General features: G+C 46.2%; 2 protein-coding genes across 4 annotated transcripts in view; both read left to right on the top strand.

Annotated features, from left to right (window-relative positions):
* LOC114452992 (receptor-type tyrosine-protein phosphatase mu-like) overlaps nt 1-9,600 on the top strand; it is a 39,103-nt gene extending 29,503 nt beyond the window's left edge. For all 3 annotated transcript variants that reach the window (XM_028432583.1, XM_028432582.1, XM_028432581.1), the window contains 14 exons: nt 1,153-1,240; nt 1,859-1,935; nt 2,610-2,646; nt 3,209-3,306; nt 4,289-4,405; nt 4,569-4,723; nt 4,803-4,938; nt 5,576-5,725; nt 5,796-5,969; nt 6,532-6,663; nt 6,730-6,855; nt 7,558-7,721; nt 7,884-8,019; nt 8,110-9,600. In XM_028432583.1, the coding sequence (XP_028288384.1) occupies nt 1,153-1,240; nt 1,859-1,935; nt 2,610-2,646; nt 3,209-3,306; nt 4,289-4,405; nt 4,569-4,723; nt 4,803-4,938; nt 5,576-5,725; nt 5,796-5,969; nt 6,532-6,663; nt 6,730-6,855; nt 7,558-7,721; nt 7,884-8,019; nt 8,110-8,163 (1,644 nt within the window). In that variant the 3' untranslated portion in view covers nt 8,164-9,600. The remainder of the gene's footprint in view (nt 1-1,152; nt 1,241-1,858; nt 1,936-2,609; nt 2,647-3,208; nt 3,307-4,288; nt 4,406-4,568; nt 4,724-4,802; nt 4,939-5,575; nt 5,726-5,795; nt 5,970-6,531; nt 6,664-6,729; nt 6,856-7,557; nt 7,722-7,883; nt 8,020-8,109) is intronic.
* Nucleotides 9,601-9,966: 366 nt separating this feature from the next.
* Nucleotides 9,967-14,679, top strand: LOC114453533 (zinc finger protein 2-like). Its single transcript, XM_028433484.1, has 4 exons — nt 9,967-10,108; nt 10,827-11,072; nt 11,962-12,270; nt 13,003-14,679. Exons 2-4 carry the CDS (start codon nt 10,838-10,840, stop codon nt 14,430-14,432), a joined length of 1,974 nt encoding a protein of 657 aa, XP_028289285.1. The 5' UTR covers nt 9,967-10,108; nt 10,827-10,837; the 3' UTR covers nt 14,433-14,679.
* Nucleotides 14,680-19,651: the final 4,972 nt, after the last annotated feature.

Here is a 19,651-nt window from a genome sequence, read left to right as displayed (position 1 = left end):
CACAGACCGCATTGACAGCACTGACAGCACAGACCATATTGACAGCACTGACAGCACAGACAGCACAAACACAACTGACAGCACAGACTGCATAGACAGAACTGGCAGCACAGACAGTACAGACAGCACTGACAGCACAGACAGCTAGGTGCTGGTAGACACACACAGTGAACATATTTATCTGTTTTTATCAACACAAACGTCAGATTGTTCTCCAGTTTGTCCAAACAAACACACGCACAGAGGGAAGTGATCCGCCAATCAAACCTGTGTGATGACACAGTGTGTCCCCTACTGTGTAACTCTCACTAAAGTCATGATCTCTGACCTTTGACCTCCTTAGTGACAGGAGGACAGCTAGCATTTAGCATTAGCACCTGAAACTGAAGAGAAAACACACACACACACACAGTAGTGGATGCCAGCAGGCATTAGTTCATTCTGTCCTTTTATTCTTTTCTTTTTTTGTTTCCTCTTTGTTCCTCAGTGTGTGTGTGTGTGTGTGTGTGTGACATCCTTCACCTCTCAGTTTGATGGATGTCTGAAGCTGTTAAGAGTGCTGTCTCACACACACACACTCACTCACATCTGTCTGCAGGCATTTTAACGAGCAACCTAGGAAGCTGCCGTGGATCAAAGTGTGTGTGAACTGTGTGCGCACACACACACACATATTCACAGAGGTACACAGATACACACACAAACATACACACACACACACACACACACACATATTCACAGAGATACACACACACACATATTCACAGAGATACACACAAACATACACACAGACAGACAGATGTCAGTGGTGTTATTGCGGCTGATTTATATATATATACAGTTTATATATATGATGGCATCCCTCTCTCTGTCAGGATGTGTCATGTGATCCAGTGTGTTCTCTGTGGTTTAAAGCTGGGCCTGTTTCCCCCTCTGAGCAGCCATCAGTGTGTGTTTAGACGCCCCCGGCTTCTCTCTGAGCCTCCTTCCTCATAATTGGACTTAATCATCTGCTCTGACCAGAAACTCTGGGCTGTGTGGGTTCAGGGAGAAAACAGAAAATCAAACGCATCCTCTGCATTATGCATGAAGTCATTCAGAGCATTTCATCACTCCGGATCCTCCTCACACACACTCTCTGTGTCTTTTCAGAGTTTTTTCGAAGGACAGTCTGCTCCGTGGGATTCTGCCAAAAAGGACGAGAACCGCATGAAGAATCGCTACGGCAACATCATTGCCTGTATGTACTCACAACCTCCAGTGTGTTACAGCCGAGGCTCAGAGGCACTGTGGAAGCATCAACACACTGACAGTGTGTGTGTGTCAGCACAGTGTGTCAGGATGTTCTGGAGTTCTCTTTAGGGTTCTAGATGTTTGAGACTTTCCAGATGTTCGTGTGTTCTGGTTGATGTAGAACAGAACTTTTTGGAGCTTCTCTTATTTGTAGCTGTGATGAAGCCAACACACTGCCCCGTGTGAAGAGATGTGATGGAGGTGGGGTCAGAGCTGTGGGGCGGAGCTTCATTGCTTGTTTTTAATGTTTCAGGAGATACAAGCTGCCAGTAGTTGATTCAGAACTTTAAAGGCAGAAGAGGACATGCTACATGCTACATGCTGTTAGAATGTTTAGTGTCAGCTTTTATCGTTTAATGTAATTGAACTGATATTTAATGTGACTGTTTGGATTTGAATTACACACACACAGCCCTCTGTGTTTGTATCATTCAGCTGAATGAATGTAATTAAGTGCTCATTAATGTGTTATTAGTTTATTTAGAAGCTAATTAGTTGTGTTGAGCATCACCATGACGACACCCAAACTAATTAACAACTGTGTGCTTCTGTGTGTGTGTGTTAGACGATCATTCTCGTGTGCGTCTGCAGCCTCAGGACGGAGAGGGCGGCTCCGACTACATCAACGCCAACTACATCGATGTGAGTACACACACAGGAGTTTACTTTCCTTTAAAGGTCAGTCTGAAACGTCCTGGTCATCTCTGTTTCCATGGTGACGGCGGTCCTCAGTCAGCTTGGTTGGTGTTGACTGTGTAAACAAACTCAGAGGAAACGTCAGTGTTCCTGTGAGGAGCTGTGGTGCAGGAGGTGGAGCTGCAGCTGCAGGAATACTCCTGTTCACATGTGATCTGTGTGAGCAGCTTATTCAGAATCAGACAGGCTTCATTAATCCCAGGGGGATGTTCAGCAATGACACTAGTAGCCATAACATGTAAACTTGCTGTTATACTTAAATATTTACACTCATACTTATAAACTGTTGATCATGTTGATAATGCAGCTAAGTCTGGGGACAGGTTTTTAAAGACTAGGAGGACTCACTAACAGACTGACTTCAGCAGGTTTTGTATTCCCGCTGCTTCCTGTCGTCTTCTGACGCTGTCACCTTTGTCCCGCCCTCTCTTTTCATTGGCTGTTGGCAACACGTGTTTGCAGTGGGGTCTTTGATCAGATCACATCAGAGAGATTCAACATGCCTGAATGACTGAGACCCAGTGATCAGATTTTAGTGCCGACTACACCTGATGACTGTCCACAGGCAGAGTGCCCATCAGGTCTGAGAGTAATACTTCTGTCCTTCTCTCTCCTCTCAGGGCTACCACAGACCCAATCACTACGTTGCTACCCAAGGTAAGCATCCCCCTGCCTAGCATAGCTTAGCATCCTCTGCTTCACTCCTCAGGAGCAGGCAGGGCGCCTGCAGGCTCCACTGTTTGTCATGACATAAACACACCTTCACTGGAGGGATTCTTCTTCTGTGGTGTTAAACTACCTCTGTATATTATCTATATAAAGTAAATAGACGTAGGCTGCAGTCAACTGCAGTTATCTCAGCTGACCACAGGTGTCACCAGAAGGATTCTAAACTTTGTGTTTGACAACCAAACTGCAGGTAATAATCCTGAGCAAATCCCAGTGTTCAGTGTGTGAGCATGAATATGGAGCGAGAGTGTGTGTGTGTGTTCATTGCTGTAAAACACTTGAGGACAGGAATGGATTAGCATGAACTAATTAGCTCGTCAAAACACAGACTGTCAACAGTGATTAAAAACATTTTCTGTGTGTGTTTGTGTGTGTGTGTGTGTGTCATCTGAATTAATTAAAAGAGTCATTATAATTCATGTACAGCTCTGGTGCCGCCTGCTGATTTGCTGTCTAATATGAAGTTTGTGTGTCTGTGTGTGTTTGTCAGGTCCCATGCAGGAGACGGTGTATGATTTCTGGCGGATGATTTGGCAGGAGAACACTGCTGCCATCGTCATGGTAACCAACCTGGTGGAGGTGGGGCGGGTAAGTCCACACGCACACACACACACACACACACACAGACTGATTGTTGTGGCCATCTGGTTGTTTGTGCCTCTCTGATGAAGTTTGGGACTCCATTTCCCACAGTGCACCTGTCACTTCCCCTCCTTCTTGCTGGTTTCACGTGGGACTCTCCCCTGACTTTCATGTGGTTGATTTGTTTGTCTGGTCGATGGCTCAGCCTTCATTTATAATCAAAGAAGGTGCAAAGAAGGCGATACACACATGCAACACATTCACCTGTGTGAGTGTGTGTGTGTATCCCTGTGTCAGTCATGCATATATCTGCAGGTTTAGACTGCAGCACTGTGTTCATCACAACTTTCCATCCAAATGAGAAGCCGTCTGTGAAGTTAGACGTGTGTCTGTGCACCTTAAAGCCTTTTATTAGATTTCAGAGTCAGAGATCCAACCTGTATTTCAGTCTGGTAGCAGTGTGCTGCAGCTCTGTGACCTGAAAACACTCATTCAGGGTTTAAACTGTGTGTGTGTGTGAGATGCTCAGGCGTAGGATAAAATGCCACTCTTTTCCTCCTGAAATTGAAGGATTTAACCTGAGATCAAACACACACACCTGCAGGCGGGCTCACCATCCCAGCTCTCATTACCCAGAAGACACTGGGGATCTGTTCCCCCACTCCAGGAGAGCCGCACAGGGGGATTGTGGGATAGATCTGGCTGATTATCTCCCTCTGTCTTTCTCGGTCATACACACACTCACACACACATGCACAGTCATGTTAGCCTGATTTTTTACTACCCTTCCCCAACCTGTTCTTCTCATTGGTTGCCACGGTGACAGTGTGATTAGATTAGCAGTAATTAGTTGTTAATGAGGACAGGAGGGGGCGGAGCTTCGAATAAGGTTTTAATAACGGCTGGTATTGTTCTGTTTAATTAATGAGTCCATTTATTTATTGTGAATAAACAACAGTCCTCAGTGTGTGTGTGTGTGTGTGTGCAGGTGAAGTGTTGTAAGTACTGGCCTGATGATACCGAGATCTACGGTGACATGAAGGTGACGCTGATCGAGACTCAGCTGCTGTCTGAGTACGTCATCCGGACCTTCGCTGTGGAAAAGGTAAGCACAGACCACTGAGCAGCACAGGTCATATGTGACCTGCCATGTGACCTGCCATGTGATCACCGGCCCCATACATATACATATAGTCATAACCTATACTTTGTCACCATGACAGTGGTACATGTTGAGTGTCTAAGCTGAGCTCTTGTGGTGTGTTTAGAGGGGCGTGGCAGAGATCAGGGAGATCCGGCAGTTTCATTTCACCGGTTGGCCCGATCACGGTGTCCCGCTCCACGCCACCGGACTGCTGGGCTTCATCCGCCGTGTCAAAGCTAAAACTCCGCCCACTGCTGGCCCCACAGCGGTCCACTGCAGGTTGGTCTTTAATCATCTTTTGAATATATATATATATATGGGTGTAGTATTAACGTGTGTGTGTGTGTGTGTGTGTCAGTGCGGGAGCGGGACGCACAGGGTGTTTCATAGTGATCGACATCATGCTGGACATGGCAGAGAGAGAGGGTGTGGTCGACATCTACAACTGCGTCCGAGAGCTGCGAGCACGAAGGGTCAACATGGTCCAGACTGAGGTACTCGAATGCACAATACACACAGGTTGGAAAGGTACGGTGGTCCTTTAATGGTTACTGGCCATCGGCCTCCCAACATGCCTCTTCCCATCGCGGCTCCTTGAGGATGTTACTCCTGTGATCGGAGACTCCATGTTAGGACAGATCAAGCTGCAGCAGGATATGGACCAGGCTTTAACTCTGCCGTGATCAGACCTATGCTTAAAAAACCTCCACTAGACCCAGACACTCCCTAACCCTAACCCTAACCTTTACTTCTAAGATACTTGAAAGAGTGGTTGTAAGTCCTCCCTTCCCCGTACCTGGACTAGCTCTGTGATCTCTGCAGGACCTGCTAGGACCATATGTTCCTAACAGAACAGTCAGATCTGCGGCACGGCAGGTTTTCAGTGACTAAAGGTAAAATAGCTCTTCCTCCCTTCAGACTGCAGCATGTCTCACTGAGAGGATGCGACAGAAATGGACGAACAGTGACCTTCTCTAACTTTTAATGTCACTCATCTGCCCCCCCCCCCCCCCCCCGTTGACATAAATCTTTTATGAAGTGACATTTCACCAACATTCCTCCTGTCAATCAAACCTGGTGGAGGAATATTGTTAATAAAACGTCTCTCCCCCTCCCCCACATGTCTGCCAGGAGCAGTATGTCTTCATCCATGACGCCATCTTGGAGGCGTGTCTCTGTGGTGACACGGCAATCCCAGCCAATCAGCTGCGGTCGGTTTATTACGAGATGAACCGACTGGACCCTCAGACCAACTCCAGTCAGATCAAAGAGGAGTTCAGGGTAATGAGAACACACGCCTCTCCGTGCATGTGTTACTGTGACATACTGATGGCTGTGCTTCTGTGCTTAGACGCTAAACATGGTGACGCCCACCCTGCGAGTAGAAGACTGCAGCATCGCATTGTTGCCTAGAAACCACGAGAAGAACCGCTGCATGGACGTGCTGCCTCCTGACCGCTGCCTGCCGTTCCTCATCACCATCGACGGAGAGAGCTCCAACTACATCAACGCCGCACTCATGGACGTACGTACTGCACACACTTAGGGGATCTGGTCACATGATCTGTATTACACAGTACTGATTGTTGATGAAGATTCTCAGTCATCCAGGTCATCATACGTAGAGAAGATTGAAGCAAGGCGTCTGGACTTGTGGAGTTTTCTTGAAGACGTTTCGCTGCTCATCCAAGCAGCTTCATCAGTTCAAAATAATTACCTGTGATGATCTGGCTGCCTGGGCCAGGTGTGTCTAACGAGTGGCTAACAACTATGAGACTGCCGGAGGGGGACTGGTGGACAGCCCTTTGTTCTTGCTGTGAACATGTGACTTGGAGTGAAACTTCCTGGAATGGATGGAAGCTGCATTGTATGTGGTAGAAAGATGATGTCTGAGGCCTCCACCTCTGTTGAGGGAAGGTTCTTCAGCTTAACGTAGATTCTTCCTTGACTCCTCTTTCAGACCATGTGACGCCTTGCTTCAACCTTCTCTACACAGTACTGATTGTAAAGCATCAGTTCACCTCTTCACCTGTGTGACATCATTGCCTGTTGTGTAACTGTCATATGTGTGTGTGTCACTGATGCAGAGCTACAAGCAGCCGTCAGCGTTCATTGTTACCCAGCATCCTTTGCCCAACACAGTCAAGGACTTTTGGCGTCTAGTCCTCGACTACCATTGTACCTCCATCGTCATGCTGAATGATGTGGACCCTGCACAGGTGAGCACACACACACACACAGATTATTGATGGTGAGCGGATCAATAACCTGCCTCTGTCTGTCAGCTGTGTCCTCAGTACTGGCCGGAGAACGGCCTCCATCGCCTCGGCTCGCTGCAGGTGGAGTTTGTCTCTGCAGATCTGGAGGAGGACGTCATCAGCCGCATCTTCAGGATCTACAACACAGCCAGGGTGCGCTTCTTTTATCCGCCCTCACAGATTTGTTGTTAAGGAAGTTGCTGCTGCTGTGAGTCAGGATGGAGTGTGTTCCTGTGTCTGCGCTCAGCCAGGAACACTCTACGCTAATCTGTAAATAGCCTGCTAGCTAACATCTGTAACCCCCCCTCAGTGTGGGCTTGTTGTGAATTTCTGCTGCGCTAACGTTTGATAGAAACTTCCACTTTCCGTCTTGCCGCACCAGATTTAGATCAGAGTGTGTTGGATTTAAACCCGCTCACCTCCCTGTCAGGCTGCGTTTAAGTTTTCCTGCACCTCATTTCTTCCCGCCGCCTCACCAAATATCAGCTGTTTTTAATCCAGACTTTGGTCTCTACCCGCCTTGTATGGCAGGTCGGATTTAGCTCTTAGTGCGTTTGATATGAAGCCTTTCTCCTCCCTGTCTGCTTACATTTATGTTGCCTTTTCTTCCAGCCTCTCTTCCCCGCTCTCCCTCCTCCTCCTGTTCCACTTTGCTCCTTCTTCTTCTGCTCTCCTGTCTGTCCTCCTTTCTTTGTCTCCTCCTAAACTTTTTTTTTCTTCCATCCTGTGAGTGTTGACTTGTGGGGGTGTGTGTGATTTAATGATTTAACCCCCCCCCTCCCGGCTCATCCTGGGGTGTAGTTCTGGAGATCAGGTGCCTCTTTTTGACCCCCCTGTCCTCCCTGTGTCCTCCAGCCACAGGATGGGTACCGCATGGTGCAGCAGTTCCAGTTCCTGGGCTGGCCGATGTACCGCGACACACCCGTGTCCAAGCGCTCCTTCCTCAAGCTTGTTCACCAGGTGGACAAATGGCAGGAGGAGTACGACGGTGGGGAGGGACGCACCGTGGTCCACTGCCTGTGAGCACACACACAGTAACACACAGCTTCACTGCTGCAGCAGAGCGCCGGAGTTCTCCTGACAGCTCCTCTGCTCTGCTGCTGCTGATACAGTCTTCATGTGATGTTTTGTCTCCATCTCGTGGTAAGAATGTGTAACTGATTGTATTCTCACCCCCTCAGGAATGGGGGAGGTCGCAGCGGCGTGTTCTGCAGCATCAGCATCGTGTGTGAGATGTTGCGACAGCAGCGATGTGTTGACGTCTTTCACGCCGTTAAAACGCTGAGAAATAACAAACCAAACATGGTGGACCTGCTGGTAAACACATCTTATCAGAGACGTCACAGAGTTCAGTTTGAACATGTTTAAATGTTGTTGACCTCTGACCTCTGACCTCTGCCCCCACAGGAGCAGTATAAGTTCTGCTATGAAGTCGCTCTGGAGTATCTGAACTCTGCGTAGACTCCTTCATCACCTCCTGCTCCTCCTGCGGAGAAGAGGCGGAAGACTACTGACTGAAGAGGAGGAGGAGGAGGAGGAGGAGGACATCTTTGCACTGGCTTGTCTGCGAGCATGGACACACACTGACACACTGTTTCTCACCTCATGTCACTTTGTCGTGTTGTTTGTTGTTTTTTGTTGAGCTGAACGTAAACCAAACCCCATCAGAGCCAATCATGTGGTTGATCAGCAGCTGCACCAATCAGCTCCCAGATGCAGCCTGCATACGTTCAGACAGGCCCCGCCCCCTCCTGGCAGACAGCATGTATGGCTGAAAAGATGAAGACGTGAAGATGAAGCTGGTCTACAGCGGACAGGATGAAGATGAACTTTATGATTTTATCAAGTAAACATCGTCAGTATTTACTAGCAGCAGCTGTCTGTGACATCACAGCCAAGATGATTTATGCTTATTGATTAGTTACAACGTGAGTTGCCAAAAACTTTTTTATTTACAGTTTGAAATTAAAATGCCAAAATGTTTCCAGCTGCTCCAGTGACGAGCAGACTGCTGAGGTGTTGGAGTGTCAGATTCCACACATGGACCTCAGAAACTGACCCAAACCCCAGCATGCACAGATCTCTGAAGGACTATGTGGCCAAACCCGGACTCGAGCCTTGTGGGACTCCACTCATAAGGAGCCAGTCATTAAAACTGAAGTCTGGTCGACTCTGTTCAGCTCAGAAGAATCCGGCTCCGCTCACTTACCACCCTGTGCTTTCAGCCACCGCACAAAGTCCTCAGCAGATCAGGGTGGCGCTCCTCTGAACGGGTTCTCTGATCATCCGCTGAGGACTGTGTGATGTGGACAAAGCTCGGAAAGTGGAGTGTTTTGTGTGTGTTGTTGTGTTTAGATGTGCGTATGTGTTTTGGACATACAGGCATCACTGTCTGTCTTCTTCAGTGGTGTTTTTTGATCACTGCTGCAGATGTAACACTGACTGGCCTGGAAACCAGGGGCCACACCGCCCTCACTTTGGACCCTGGCCCCCTTTACATTGTGGTTCTTTGTGTTTTGCTCAGCAGCTGGATGAAGCTGGACGCTTCTGACTGCAGGCAGGCTGATCTGTTAATAATGTACAGGAGGAAGCAGCAAGAATATTTATTCCCTCGGTTGTTCTCGGTGTTGTTGTTGTTATTCTGAAGCACATGGAGAGAGACAATCATGATGTAAATGTTCCAGCAGCAGAGCCAGAGTCAGACCAGCAGCACATCTGACCTGCTGACATCTGGCTCTGAGGGTTAGACGTGGCTGACGTGGGTCTGGCTCTGGTCATCTGTGGTTGTGTCCGAACCCGCTTCATGTGTGGCTCTGGTGCTGATGACATAATTATTGTAATGGAAGCTTTTATTTATGTTGTATGACTGAAAAATATTACAATTAAAAATCTCTATACACACTGCAGCTCATGTCTGTCGCCTCACTGATTTCCTGGTCACTTCCAGATGGCCAATCAGATCACTGTACATATTCTACATGGTGGCACAGCAGCAGGAGGAGAACGGTGGAGCTACAGCGGCCCCAGCACTCACTGGCTGCTCTGGTTATTGATATTTAATTCAGTTTTATTCATACAGCTCATTTTTTGTTGTTTTTGTGTTTGTCGTTTTTAAAACACATTATTATCCAGTATTTTCAACAAAGTCCATTGTTTTTATCATAGATAAATACTTTTAATAGCAAACAATCGGAGATGCAGTTTGTGTTTTGGCCACTAGAGGGCGCATGTGCCCGTTGCCCACGGAACAGACAAAGAAGAAGGAAGAAGTGTTTCCGGTGCGGCCTGGTGTGGTGGCGGTGTTTGGGTAGTTTCCTGCCTGAAGTGGATTCTGTCCTGCCTGTGAACTCGTTTATTTTGCGGTAAATCCTCCAGGGAGCCTCCGTGCGGACTGCGCCGCTCTCAGGTAAACCAACGCTCTGTCTGCCGGACGCACGCTGTCTCGGCAGTTGGTGTTAGCATGGAGCTAGGATTAGCTTGTGGAAGTCCGGCGGCTCACTGAGTTTTCCCGCGGGGGGCTGTGCTGTGCTGGCCCGGCCGGTCTGCACTTGTTCCAGTTTACCATTCTGTTTAGCTCGCAGTGTGAAGTCTGAACCTTCAGCTGATATGGACCTGACCCCATTTTGGTTCTATTTGTATTTGATTATTTACAGGACATGAACAACAGAATGCCCCTTTGAGTTTGGTCATTTAAACATATTTATTTAACTGTTTTGAATCGTCTATATTCTTCTGATCAGGATTAATTTCCATGAGCTGTGTAGCTTCAGCTGTTGTTTCAGTCAGAACCTGCTCATTTAAAGCTAATGGGTGAATTCTGCTGCACACAGATGCACCTCAGTCTGAAATCCTATGAATGAGAGCTGCATCATCTCCAGTGAAGCTAAACCAGTTAGCATTTAGCAGACATGGCCTCTTCTGTAAAATAAAAACATAGGTTCTGAGCTGCTGCAGCTGTGGCATGTGTGTTTCATACAGTAAAGCTACATAAATCTTAAAATGAATGCATTTGATCAGCTCAGCAGGTTTGTAGCTTTCATGATTACGGTGTTAGCATAGGTGTGCTTCAGAAGGTCCTAACATCTGTGAACCTGAACCTGTTTTGTGTCACTGTCGGTGCTCAGATGTTGTGAAGATGTCATCTGGACTCCTGGAGCCTCCTGCAGGAGGAGAGCAGCTCTGCGTCTTCCTGCTGAGAGACGGAGGAGACAAAGATGAGGATGGAGTGAGGAGGAGGGAGGTGGCCTGCCAGTGGGAGCGTCCTGAGGAGGAGTGCAGGGAGGTGGGCTGTCAGAGTGACTCAGCAGAGCGGAGAGATGCTGGTGTGCAGGTGGACCTGCTGACTCAGCAGCTGAGCTGGAGACACTCAGGTGAGACGTGGCCCCCTGGCTGCAGATCAGACAGATCTGACTCTCCGAATGTTGGCCATAAGATAAAACTTTATTAATCCCAGAGGGTTTCTAGAGGTTCTGTATGTGATGAAGGTTCTCAGCCACCCAGGTCTTCTTCATTCAGAATGTTGGAGCATCTCTTGAAGATGTTCCTCTGCTCCTCCATCAGCTCTAAATGTCTCCCTACTGACCTGTGTTGGTCTGGCTGTGTCCGATGTCTAACCCCTATGAGACCTTCTGAATGTTTTCTCTATATTCATAAAAGGAAATATTTCGCAATTAGTTATCTGTTAGATGTAGATCCACAGGCACCAGGCTGTCATGCAGACAGGATTTTTTCACCAGCATCATCCGTTTATCTGTAGGTCTGACGGAATTCTCAGATCAGAGATGCAGAACACACGGAAGAAACATCTGTGACTGGTTGAATGAATGAAGAAGAGTCATGTTTAGGTCTGAACGTTGAATTAAATTCAATTAATAGTCATTAAAACAAAGATGAGCAGCAGAGACTGGTGTAGTCAATAAGTATAGGAATGATCAGGGTCCGGACTGCAGGTCAGCATGCAGGTCTTGAGACCTGCAAAGAGAGAGGGGGAGCGAGAGACAGACAGACACAGGGAGAGCGAGAGAGAGACAGACACAGGGAGAGCGGCACAAAACTACGAGGAAGACAGCCAACACAGTTTATGACATCTTTAGTATGAACCAGACTAATGAGAATAGAGGTCAGAGGGGGATTGGAGTTTGAAGGAGCAGTTCAGCCTCAGCGATGTGCAGTGATGTGTTTCTGCCAGCAGGAGGCAGCAGACCACCACAGGTCTGCTGTGTGTGTCTTTCGGGCTGCTGAGCTGTCATGTGTTCGCAGGCTCGTCCTCCATGCTGCTGCAGTGCTTTACTGTCAGGCCCGATGGACCAGACGGGGGCGCTCTGATGCAGCACTGCACCACCAGCCGTACCAGAACCAGAACCATCCGACCTGCAGTCAGACCCTCCACAAAGCCCACGCAGTCCAGACCCCAGAGGAAACAGCTTGCAAACAAAAGAAGTTTATCACAACGCCGCCGCCGCCAAAAACCGCCTGATGCTGACGTGCAGCAGGAGGAGGAGGAGCAAAGAGAGGTGGTGATGTTGGAGGAGGACAGTGCTGACCCCACCTGGACTCCAGCTGAAGGAGGTGAGAGACGGCAGATCCAGGAAGTAAAAGGAAACATATTTTTTATTAGGGCCCTGTTGTAATCGTAATGTGTTTTCTTTGTTTTTATTATTTCTCCTCCAAAATAAGAAAACTCACCGAGCTAACCCCTTGGAATTTTTAAAAACCCCCTCGCATTTGGCTTAGTTTGGAGTAGGTGCAGGAAAATCAGTACACATGTTTATCATACCAAGACGCACCAAAACGTCTGGAAGTTGGCGATTTTGGAGATTTCCACCTTTGGTATGTGGACGAACTCCTCCTAGGGACTTGTCCCGATTGACTTGATATTTACTGGAGGTCACCTAAAGGACCTGCTGATCAAAAGTTATCAAAAGCTTTTCTCTAACTTAAAGGGCGTGGCCTTTGAGGCTCGCCAAAGTCTGTCTACGATTCATGTGACAGCTTAAACCCGCATACTTTATCCAGACGTCTCTGTGATCATGCTCTGTGTCGCTCACAACGCTCCCTTGTGGTGGAGACAGGAAGTGCCATGTTCCACACTAACATGCACTTCTCTCACGCTGTTCAATCCAGCCCCGTCACAGCCAAATGAGGATCACAGACAGAGCAGGGTCGCGCGGCGTGCGAGGGCCCGTTCGTCGCTGCCTGCAGCTTTCATTATTATTAGTAATTTTCCGAAATGTTTAGTTTATCAGAAAACTTTAATTTACATTTGATACTTTATTGACTCTGATTTCTGTGTGTCCTTAGATGTCGAGTCTCCCTCGTCTCCCGTGGCTCTCAGGGACATGCAGCTGGACCTGGACTCCCAGCATGCACCTGTCCATGCGGTGAAGTTGGAGCCTGAGAGCATTATGTGCGATGTTTGTGGTAAAGTGATGAAGAACAAGTCGAGCTTGGCCCGGCACTCCTTCATCCACACGGGGAAGAAGCCATTTGCCTGCCACCTGTGTGAGCTGCGCTTCAACCGCCGTGACAACCTGCAGCACCACCTTAACCGACTACACCCCAACGGTGTCGCCAAGCTGGAGAAGCAGCGACAGGTGCAGGCCTGGCTCTGCGCCGTCTGTGGGAAAACCTTTAGCTGCAGATCCAGGCTGAAGACGCATGAGGTCATCCACTCTGGGGTCAAACCCCATCGCTGCGACCTCTGTCCTAAAGCCTACATGAGGACCAATGATCTGGAGCACCACAAAAAGATCGTCCACATCGATGGTGCCGCAGAGCCGCAGCAGCCGAGCTCACTGCTCTGTGACTTCTGTGGCAAAGAGTTCAAATGTCGGTCACAGCTCACCATCCACTTCCAGACCCACACCGGCGAGCGGCCACACCTCTGTGACATTTGTGGGCGCAAGTTCAGCCGCCAGTACCAGCTAAAGCGCCACAAGATCCTGGTCCACGCCAACCGAGTGAATGGCGAGGAGAACCCGCCCTCCGATACGCCATTCGCCTGCAGCGTCTGTGGGAAGCGGCTAAAGTCTGAGGCGCTGCTTGCCGCTCACTCCCGCATCCACACGGGGGACAAACCTCACCGCTGCAGCATCTGTCTGCGCAGCTTCCAGCGCGCCACCTGCTTGAAGCAGCACCACATCCGGGTTCACCTGAACATCAAATCCAACGACGTGCACGCCGGCAAACGGAGGAGGAGCTCTGCAGAGAAGGTCTTCCCGTGTTCCGTCTGCAGCAAGGTTTTCAAATTCAGGTCTCTGCTGGCGAGTCACTCGATGATCCACAGTGAGACCCGACCATTCGCCTGCGACTTTTGCAGCCGCAGCTTTCGCCGCCTCAGCCACCTGAAAAGGCACCGCGAGGTCGTCCACTCTAACGGAGCGCGACTACCACAGAGCTTCATCTGCCATATCTGTGGCAAAGACAAAAAGTGCCGCTCGCAGCTGGCCAGGCATGTCATCATCCACACCGGTGAGCGGCCATTCACCTGCGACCTCTGCCCCGCCCGCTTTAACCGCCACGGCAACTTGCAGCAACACAGGAAGCGCATGCACGGCATCGGGAAGCCGCTAGATGAGGACGCCCCGCCCATCCTCTTTGACGATGACATGGCAACTGCGCTGACGTACAAACAGGAAGAGACGGTGGTGGCTGTGGACGCCGCAGCTGAACAGTTTGAGGCTGTGATGAGTGATGATGCAGATGCTGTTCAGCAGCTTGATGCCACCTGACAGGAAGAGAACTGAGCACGCTCAGAGCGCCCTGCTGTGACAGATCAATATACACCTTAAAACCGTTGTCACCTATGTCACATGATCACTCAGAGACAGCTGATTGCCTGGACGCACATTACAGGAAGTGCTTTTATTCATGACAGACAAACTTTTTTACAAGTGGACTGAAGTGTTTGTGTGTGCGCAGTGTGCTGGCTGCTCCATTGATTGATCACATACTAATAAACAGGCGTTTCCATGGTGACAGGAGCTTCTCTGAATCCCATTAAGGTTAAGTGAAGGAGCTGTGTGGATTATGATGAGAGGTTTAATTCTCAGTCTGTGGGGAGGAAAACACATCAGAGATAAACTTCATAATTAAAGCTAAACTTTGAAGCTTTAATTAGAAAACACATCTTAAAGGGACAGTTTAGGTTTCTGTGGAAACATGACCCAATTATTGGGTGTAGAAAATATGTGGAACGGCTCAGAGGGATTCTGCTGTCACGTGACACACACGGGGCCGCTGTCCTAGCCTCGCACTGCTTGGTGTAACCCAGTAGTTTTCTTAGTTACTGTCACAGATACAGAAAATATGTTGTCATGCTTTTCTGCAGTGCTCATAGAATGTTAACAAGCGGAACCTATCGGTTAAAAAGTCCAACATGGCTGACCTGACTGTGGTTTGCTATGCTGTGTTCAGGTCACCTGGGAAAAGATGCAGTGCAGCTTAAACAGACTCGCACACTACATGGAGACAAGACTTCAACTCCTAGACAGTTCACATCACATGACTACAGCTGTCTTTGTTTCCATAGCAACAGGCCGTCAGGTACAGCTTCAGTGAGAGGGGTTAAATGTTACCACACAAACAAGGTGACAGTAAAATGACATTAAAGGAGCAGTTCAACAGTTCTAGACCCTTACACAAGGCTTCTTAAGGGTTGGTTAGAGGGAGGGAATGCATCATGTCATTGTGTCATAAAGATGGCTGCACAGTGTGCGTGTTGGGGGGGGTGCCACTTTACAGCTAATCAATCAATCGAAAGACGTCCACTGTGACTGTTTTTGTGGCCTAATAAATATTTAAACTGATCAGTCAATCAAGAAATGGGTCAGCAGATTGATCAGTGATCAGTTTGAACAACAGCTTCAACAAGTTCAGTAGTTAGTTTTAGTCAGAGAGCGCGCATGCGGGGGTGGGGGGGGGGGCTGTGATGTTGTCGTTTCAAAGAAGGAGCGCTTTGGGCGGAAACACGGAAAGCGTTTTTAAACGGATCGGTTTGACCCGGGCTGTGTCCGAGCTCACTTCCTCCTCCTCCTCATGGAGGTCAGCGTCGGGCAGCATACCTCCGTCCTCAACTTCCGTTCCTTTCACTTTTTGTAGTAATCATGTGAGAAACACCACTCGTCATGATGCAGTAAGACGTAACGATTCTTAATTTGGATTTTAATAGGAGGTGTGATTTTATTTTAAAATGTAATATAAGTTTGTCATTGTTTTGTTAATAAAGCATTAAAATATATCCTTTTCATGATGCATGCTGGGATACACTGAGGGCCCTCTACGAGGTCTGTATTTTCTCTGAGAACTCAGACAGCACTACAAGATGGCGGAGCCTCTATATAGGACCATATGCAGAGATCAGATGTGATCTCAGACATAGCCCCGGGCTGTTTACGTCCCTGAAACGATTCAAAACCTTTTCAGACACGGGCGCGTTCGTCTCCGTGTGGACGGGGAGTTCCTCTCATCTTCCCTCTTTGAAATGATCAGATTTAGTAAATACTGCTACCCCCCTCCTCCTGACATGAAGCCCCCGTTCAGGGTCTCCACCCCCCTCAGACACGCCTCCCTTAACAGCACTAAATTAAAACTGCTCAGAAACAACAACAAAAAGAAAAGACAGGAAGCACAAGAAGCTTCTGGGGGACATCATCAGACCGCCATGCTGTCTGGTTTGGGCGTCCTGGAGATCCACAGGTTTGATTGGCCAGCCGCCGTCTTGGTGCGAGGGTTACTGCAGGGACAGAGAAGTGATGACATCATCATATGCAGACTGGATGCGTTCAGTCATCCAGGTCATAGTCATGTCCAAGAGTTTAAATTGAGGCAACTCAGCAATGGAGGCCGTAAAAACTGTCTTTGAAGACGTTTAGCGTCAACTCTGAGTGGCTCCGTCAGGTCTACTGGACTGCAGAGGACTCCATTGAAGCTCTCGGGTTTAAAAAAATAACTTTTTTTTAAGTATTCAGTAAAGATCTGAGTTTACAGTGACAGCTTAAAGACATGGTATTTAGGCGCAGCTTTGAAGTATTTTTAATAGTTATTAAAAAACACTGTTGTCAATGAGAGTCAATGGGATTTTAGGACAACTTTGACCTCACATTTCTCCATAATCCTGCAGAGCAAACCTTCTTTATCAATAATAAAGTGAAATATCTGCTGCACCTTTGAAGGATTATTAATAGTGAGTTTAAAAAACACGGTTTTCAATTAGAGTCAATGGGATTTTAGTAAAAATTTAACTTCACATTTCTCCATAATCCTGCAGTAGATTTTCATGAAACTCACTGTGGAGATAGAGCAGACCTTCTTTATCAATAATCCAGTGAAATATCTGCTACAACTTTGGAGAATTATTTATAGCGGGTTTTAAAAAAAGTACTGTTTTCAATGAGAGTCAATGGGATTTTAGTACAAATTTAACTTCACATTTCTCCATAATCCTGCAGTAGATTTTCATGAAACTCACTGTGGAGATAGAGCAGACCTTCTTTATCAATAATCCAGTGAAATATCTGCTACAACTTTGGAGAATTATTTATAGCGGGTTTTAAAAAAAGTACTGTTTTCAATGAGAGTCAATGGGATTTTAGTACAAATTTAACTTCACATTTCTCCATAATCCTGCAGTAGATTTTCATGAAACTCACTGTGGAGATAGAGCAGACCTTCTTTATCAATAATCCAGTGAAATGTCTGCTACAACTTTGAAGGATTAGTTATAGTGATTTAAAAAAAAACACTGTTTTCAATGAGTCAATGGGATTTTAGGACAACTTTGACCTCACATGACTCCATAATCCTGCAGTAGATATTCATGTGGAGATAGAGAAGAACTTCTTTATTAATAATCCAGTGAAATTTCTGCTGCAGCTTTGAAGGACTATTAATAGTGAGTTTAAAAAAACACTGTTTTCAATGAGAGTCAATGGGATTTTAGGACAATTTTAACTTCACATTTCTCCATAATCCTGCAGTAGATTTTCATGAAACTCACTGTGGAGATAGAGCAGACCTTCTTTATCAATAATCCAGTGAAATTTTTGCTGCAGCTTTGAAGGATTGGTTATAGTAAGTCTTAAAAAACACTGTTTTCAATGAGGGTCAGTGGGGTTTTAGGACAAATTTAACTTCACATTTCTCCATAATCCTGCAGTAGATTTTCATGAAACTCACTGTGGAGATAGAGCAGACCTTCTTTATCAATAATCCAGTGAAATATCTGCTACAACTTTGGAGGATTTTTTATAGCGAGTTTTAAAAAAAATATTGTTTTCAATTAGAGTCAATGGGAGTTTAGGACAAATTTAACTTCACATTTCTCCAAAATCCTGCAGTAGATTTTCATGAAACTCACTGTTGAGATAGAGCAGACCTTCTTTATCAATAATCCAGTAAAATTTCTGCTGCAGCTTTGAAGGATTATTTATAGTCAGTCTTAAAAAACAGTTTTCAATGAGAGTTAATGGGTTTTAGGACAAATTTAACTTCACATTTCTCCATAATCCTGCAGTAGATTTTCATGAAACTCACTGTGGATATAGAGCAGACCTTCTTTATCAATAATCCAGTAAAATTTCTGCTGCAGCTTTGAAGGATTATTTATAGTCAGTCTTAAAAAACAGTTTTCAATGAGAGTTAATGGGTTTTAGGACAAATTTAACTTCACATTTCTCCATAATCCTGCAGTAGATTTTCATGAAACTCACTGTGGATATAGAGCAGACCTTCTTTATCAATAATCCAGTGAAATATCTGCTACAACTTTGGAGGATTATTTATAACGAGTTTTAAAAAAAAAATACTGTTTTCAATTAGAGTCAATGGGGTTTTAGGACAAATTTAACTTCACATTTCTCCATAATCCTGCAGTAGATTTTCTTGAAACCCACTGTGGAGATAGAGCAGACCTTCTTTATCAATAATCCAGTGAAATTTTTGCTGCAGCTTTGAAGGATTGGTTATAGTAAGTCTTAAAAAACACTATTTTCAATGAGGGTCAGTGGGGTTTTAGGACAAATTTAACTTCACATTTCTCCATAATCCTGCAGTAGATTTTCATGAAACTCACTGTGGATATAGAGCAGACCTTCTTTATCAATAATCCAGTGAAATTTCTGCTACAAATTTGGAGGATTAGTTATAGTGATTTAAAAAAAAAACACTGTTTTCAATGAGTCAATGGGATTTTAGGACAACTTTGACCTCACATGACTCCATAATCCTGCAGTAGATATTCACGTGGAGATAGAGAAGAACTTCTTTATTAATAATCCAGTGAAATTTCTGCTGCAGCTTTGAAGGACTATTAATAGTGAGTTTAAAAAAAAACACTGTTTTCAATGAGAGTCAATGGGATTTTAGGACAATTTTAACTTCACATTTCTCCATAATCCTGCAGTAGATTTTCATGAAACTCACTGTGGAGATAGAGCAGACCTTCTTTATCAATAATCCAGTGAAATTTTTGCTGCAGCTTTGAAGGATTGGTTATAGTAAGTCTTAAAAAACACTATTTTCAATGAGGGTCAGTGGGGTTTTAGGACAAATTTAACTTCACATTTCTCCATAATCCTGCAGTAGATTTTCATGAAACCCACTGTGGAGATAGAGCAGACCTTCTTTATCAATAATCCAGTGAAATTTTTGCTGCAGCTTTGAAGGATTGGTTATAGTAAGTCTTAAAAAACACTGTTTTCAATGAGGGTCAGTGGGGTTTTAGGACAAATTTAACTTCACATTTCTCCATAATCCTGCAGTAGATTTTCATGAAACCCACGGTGGAGATAGAGCAGACCTTCTTTATCAATAATCCAGTGAAATATCTGCTACAACTTTGGAGAATTATTTATAGCGGGTTTTAAAAAAAGTACTGTTTTCAATTAGAGTCAATGGGATTTTAGTACAAATTTAACTTCACATTTCTCCATAATCCTGCAGTAGATTTTCA

Source organism: Parambassis ranga, chromosome 20 (assembly GCF_900634625.1).
Source record: "Parambassis ranga chromosome 20, fParRan2.1, whole genome shotgun sequence".
Taxonomy (NCBI): domain Eukaryota; kingdom Metazoa; phylum Chordata; class Actinopteri; family Ambassidae; genus Parambassis; species Parambassis ranga.
The sequence above is the reverse complement of the archived record's forward strand: the minus strand, read 5'-3'. Positions and strand labels throughout refer to the sequence as shown.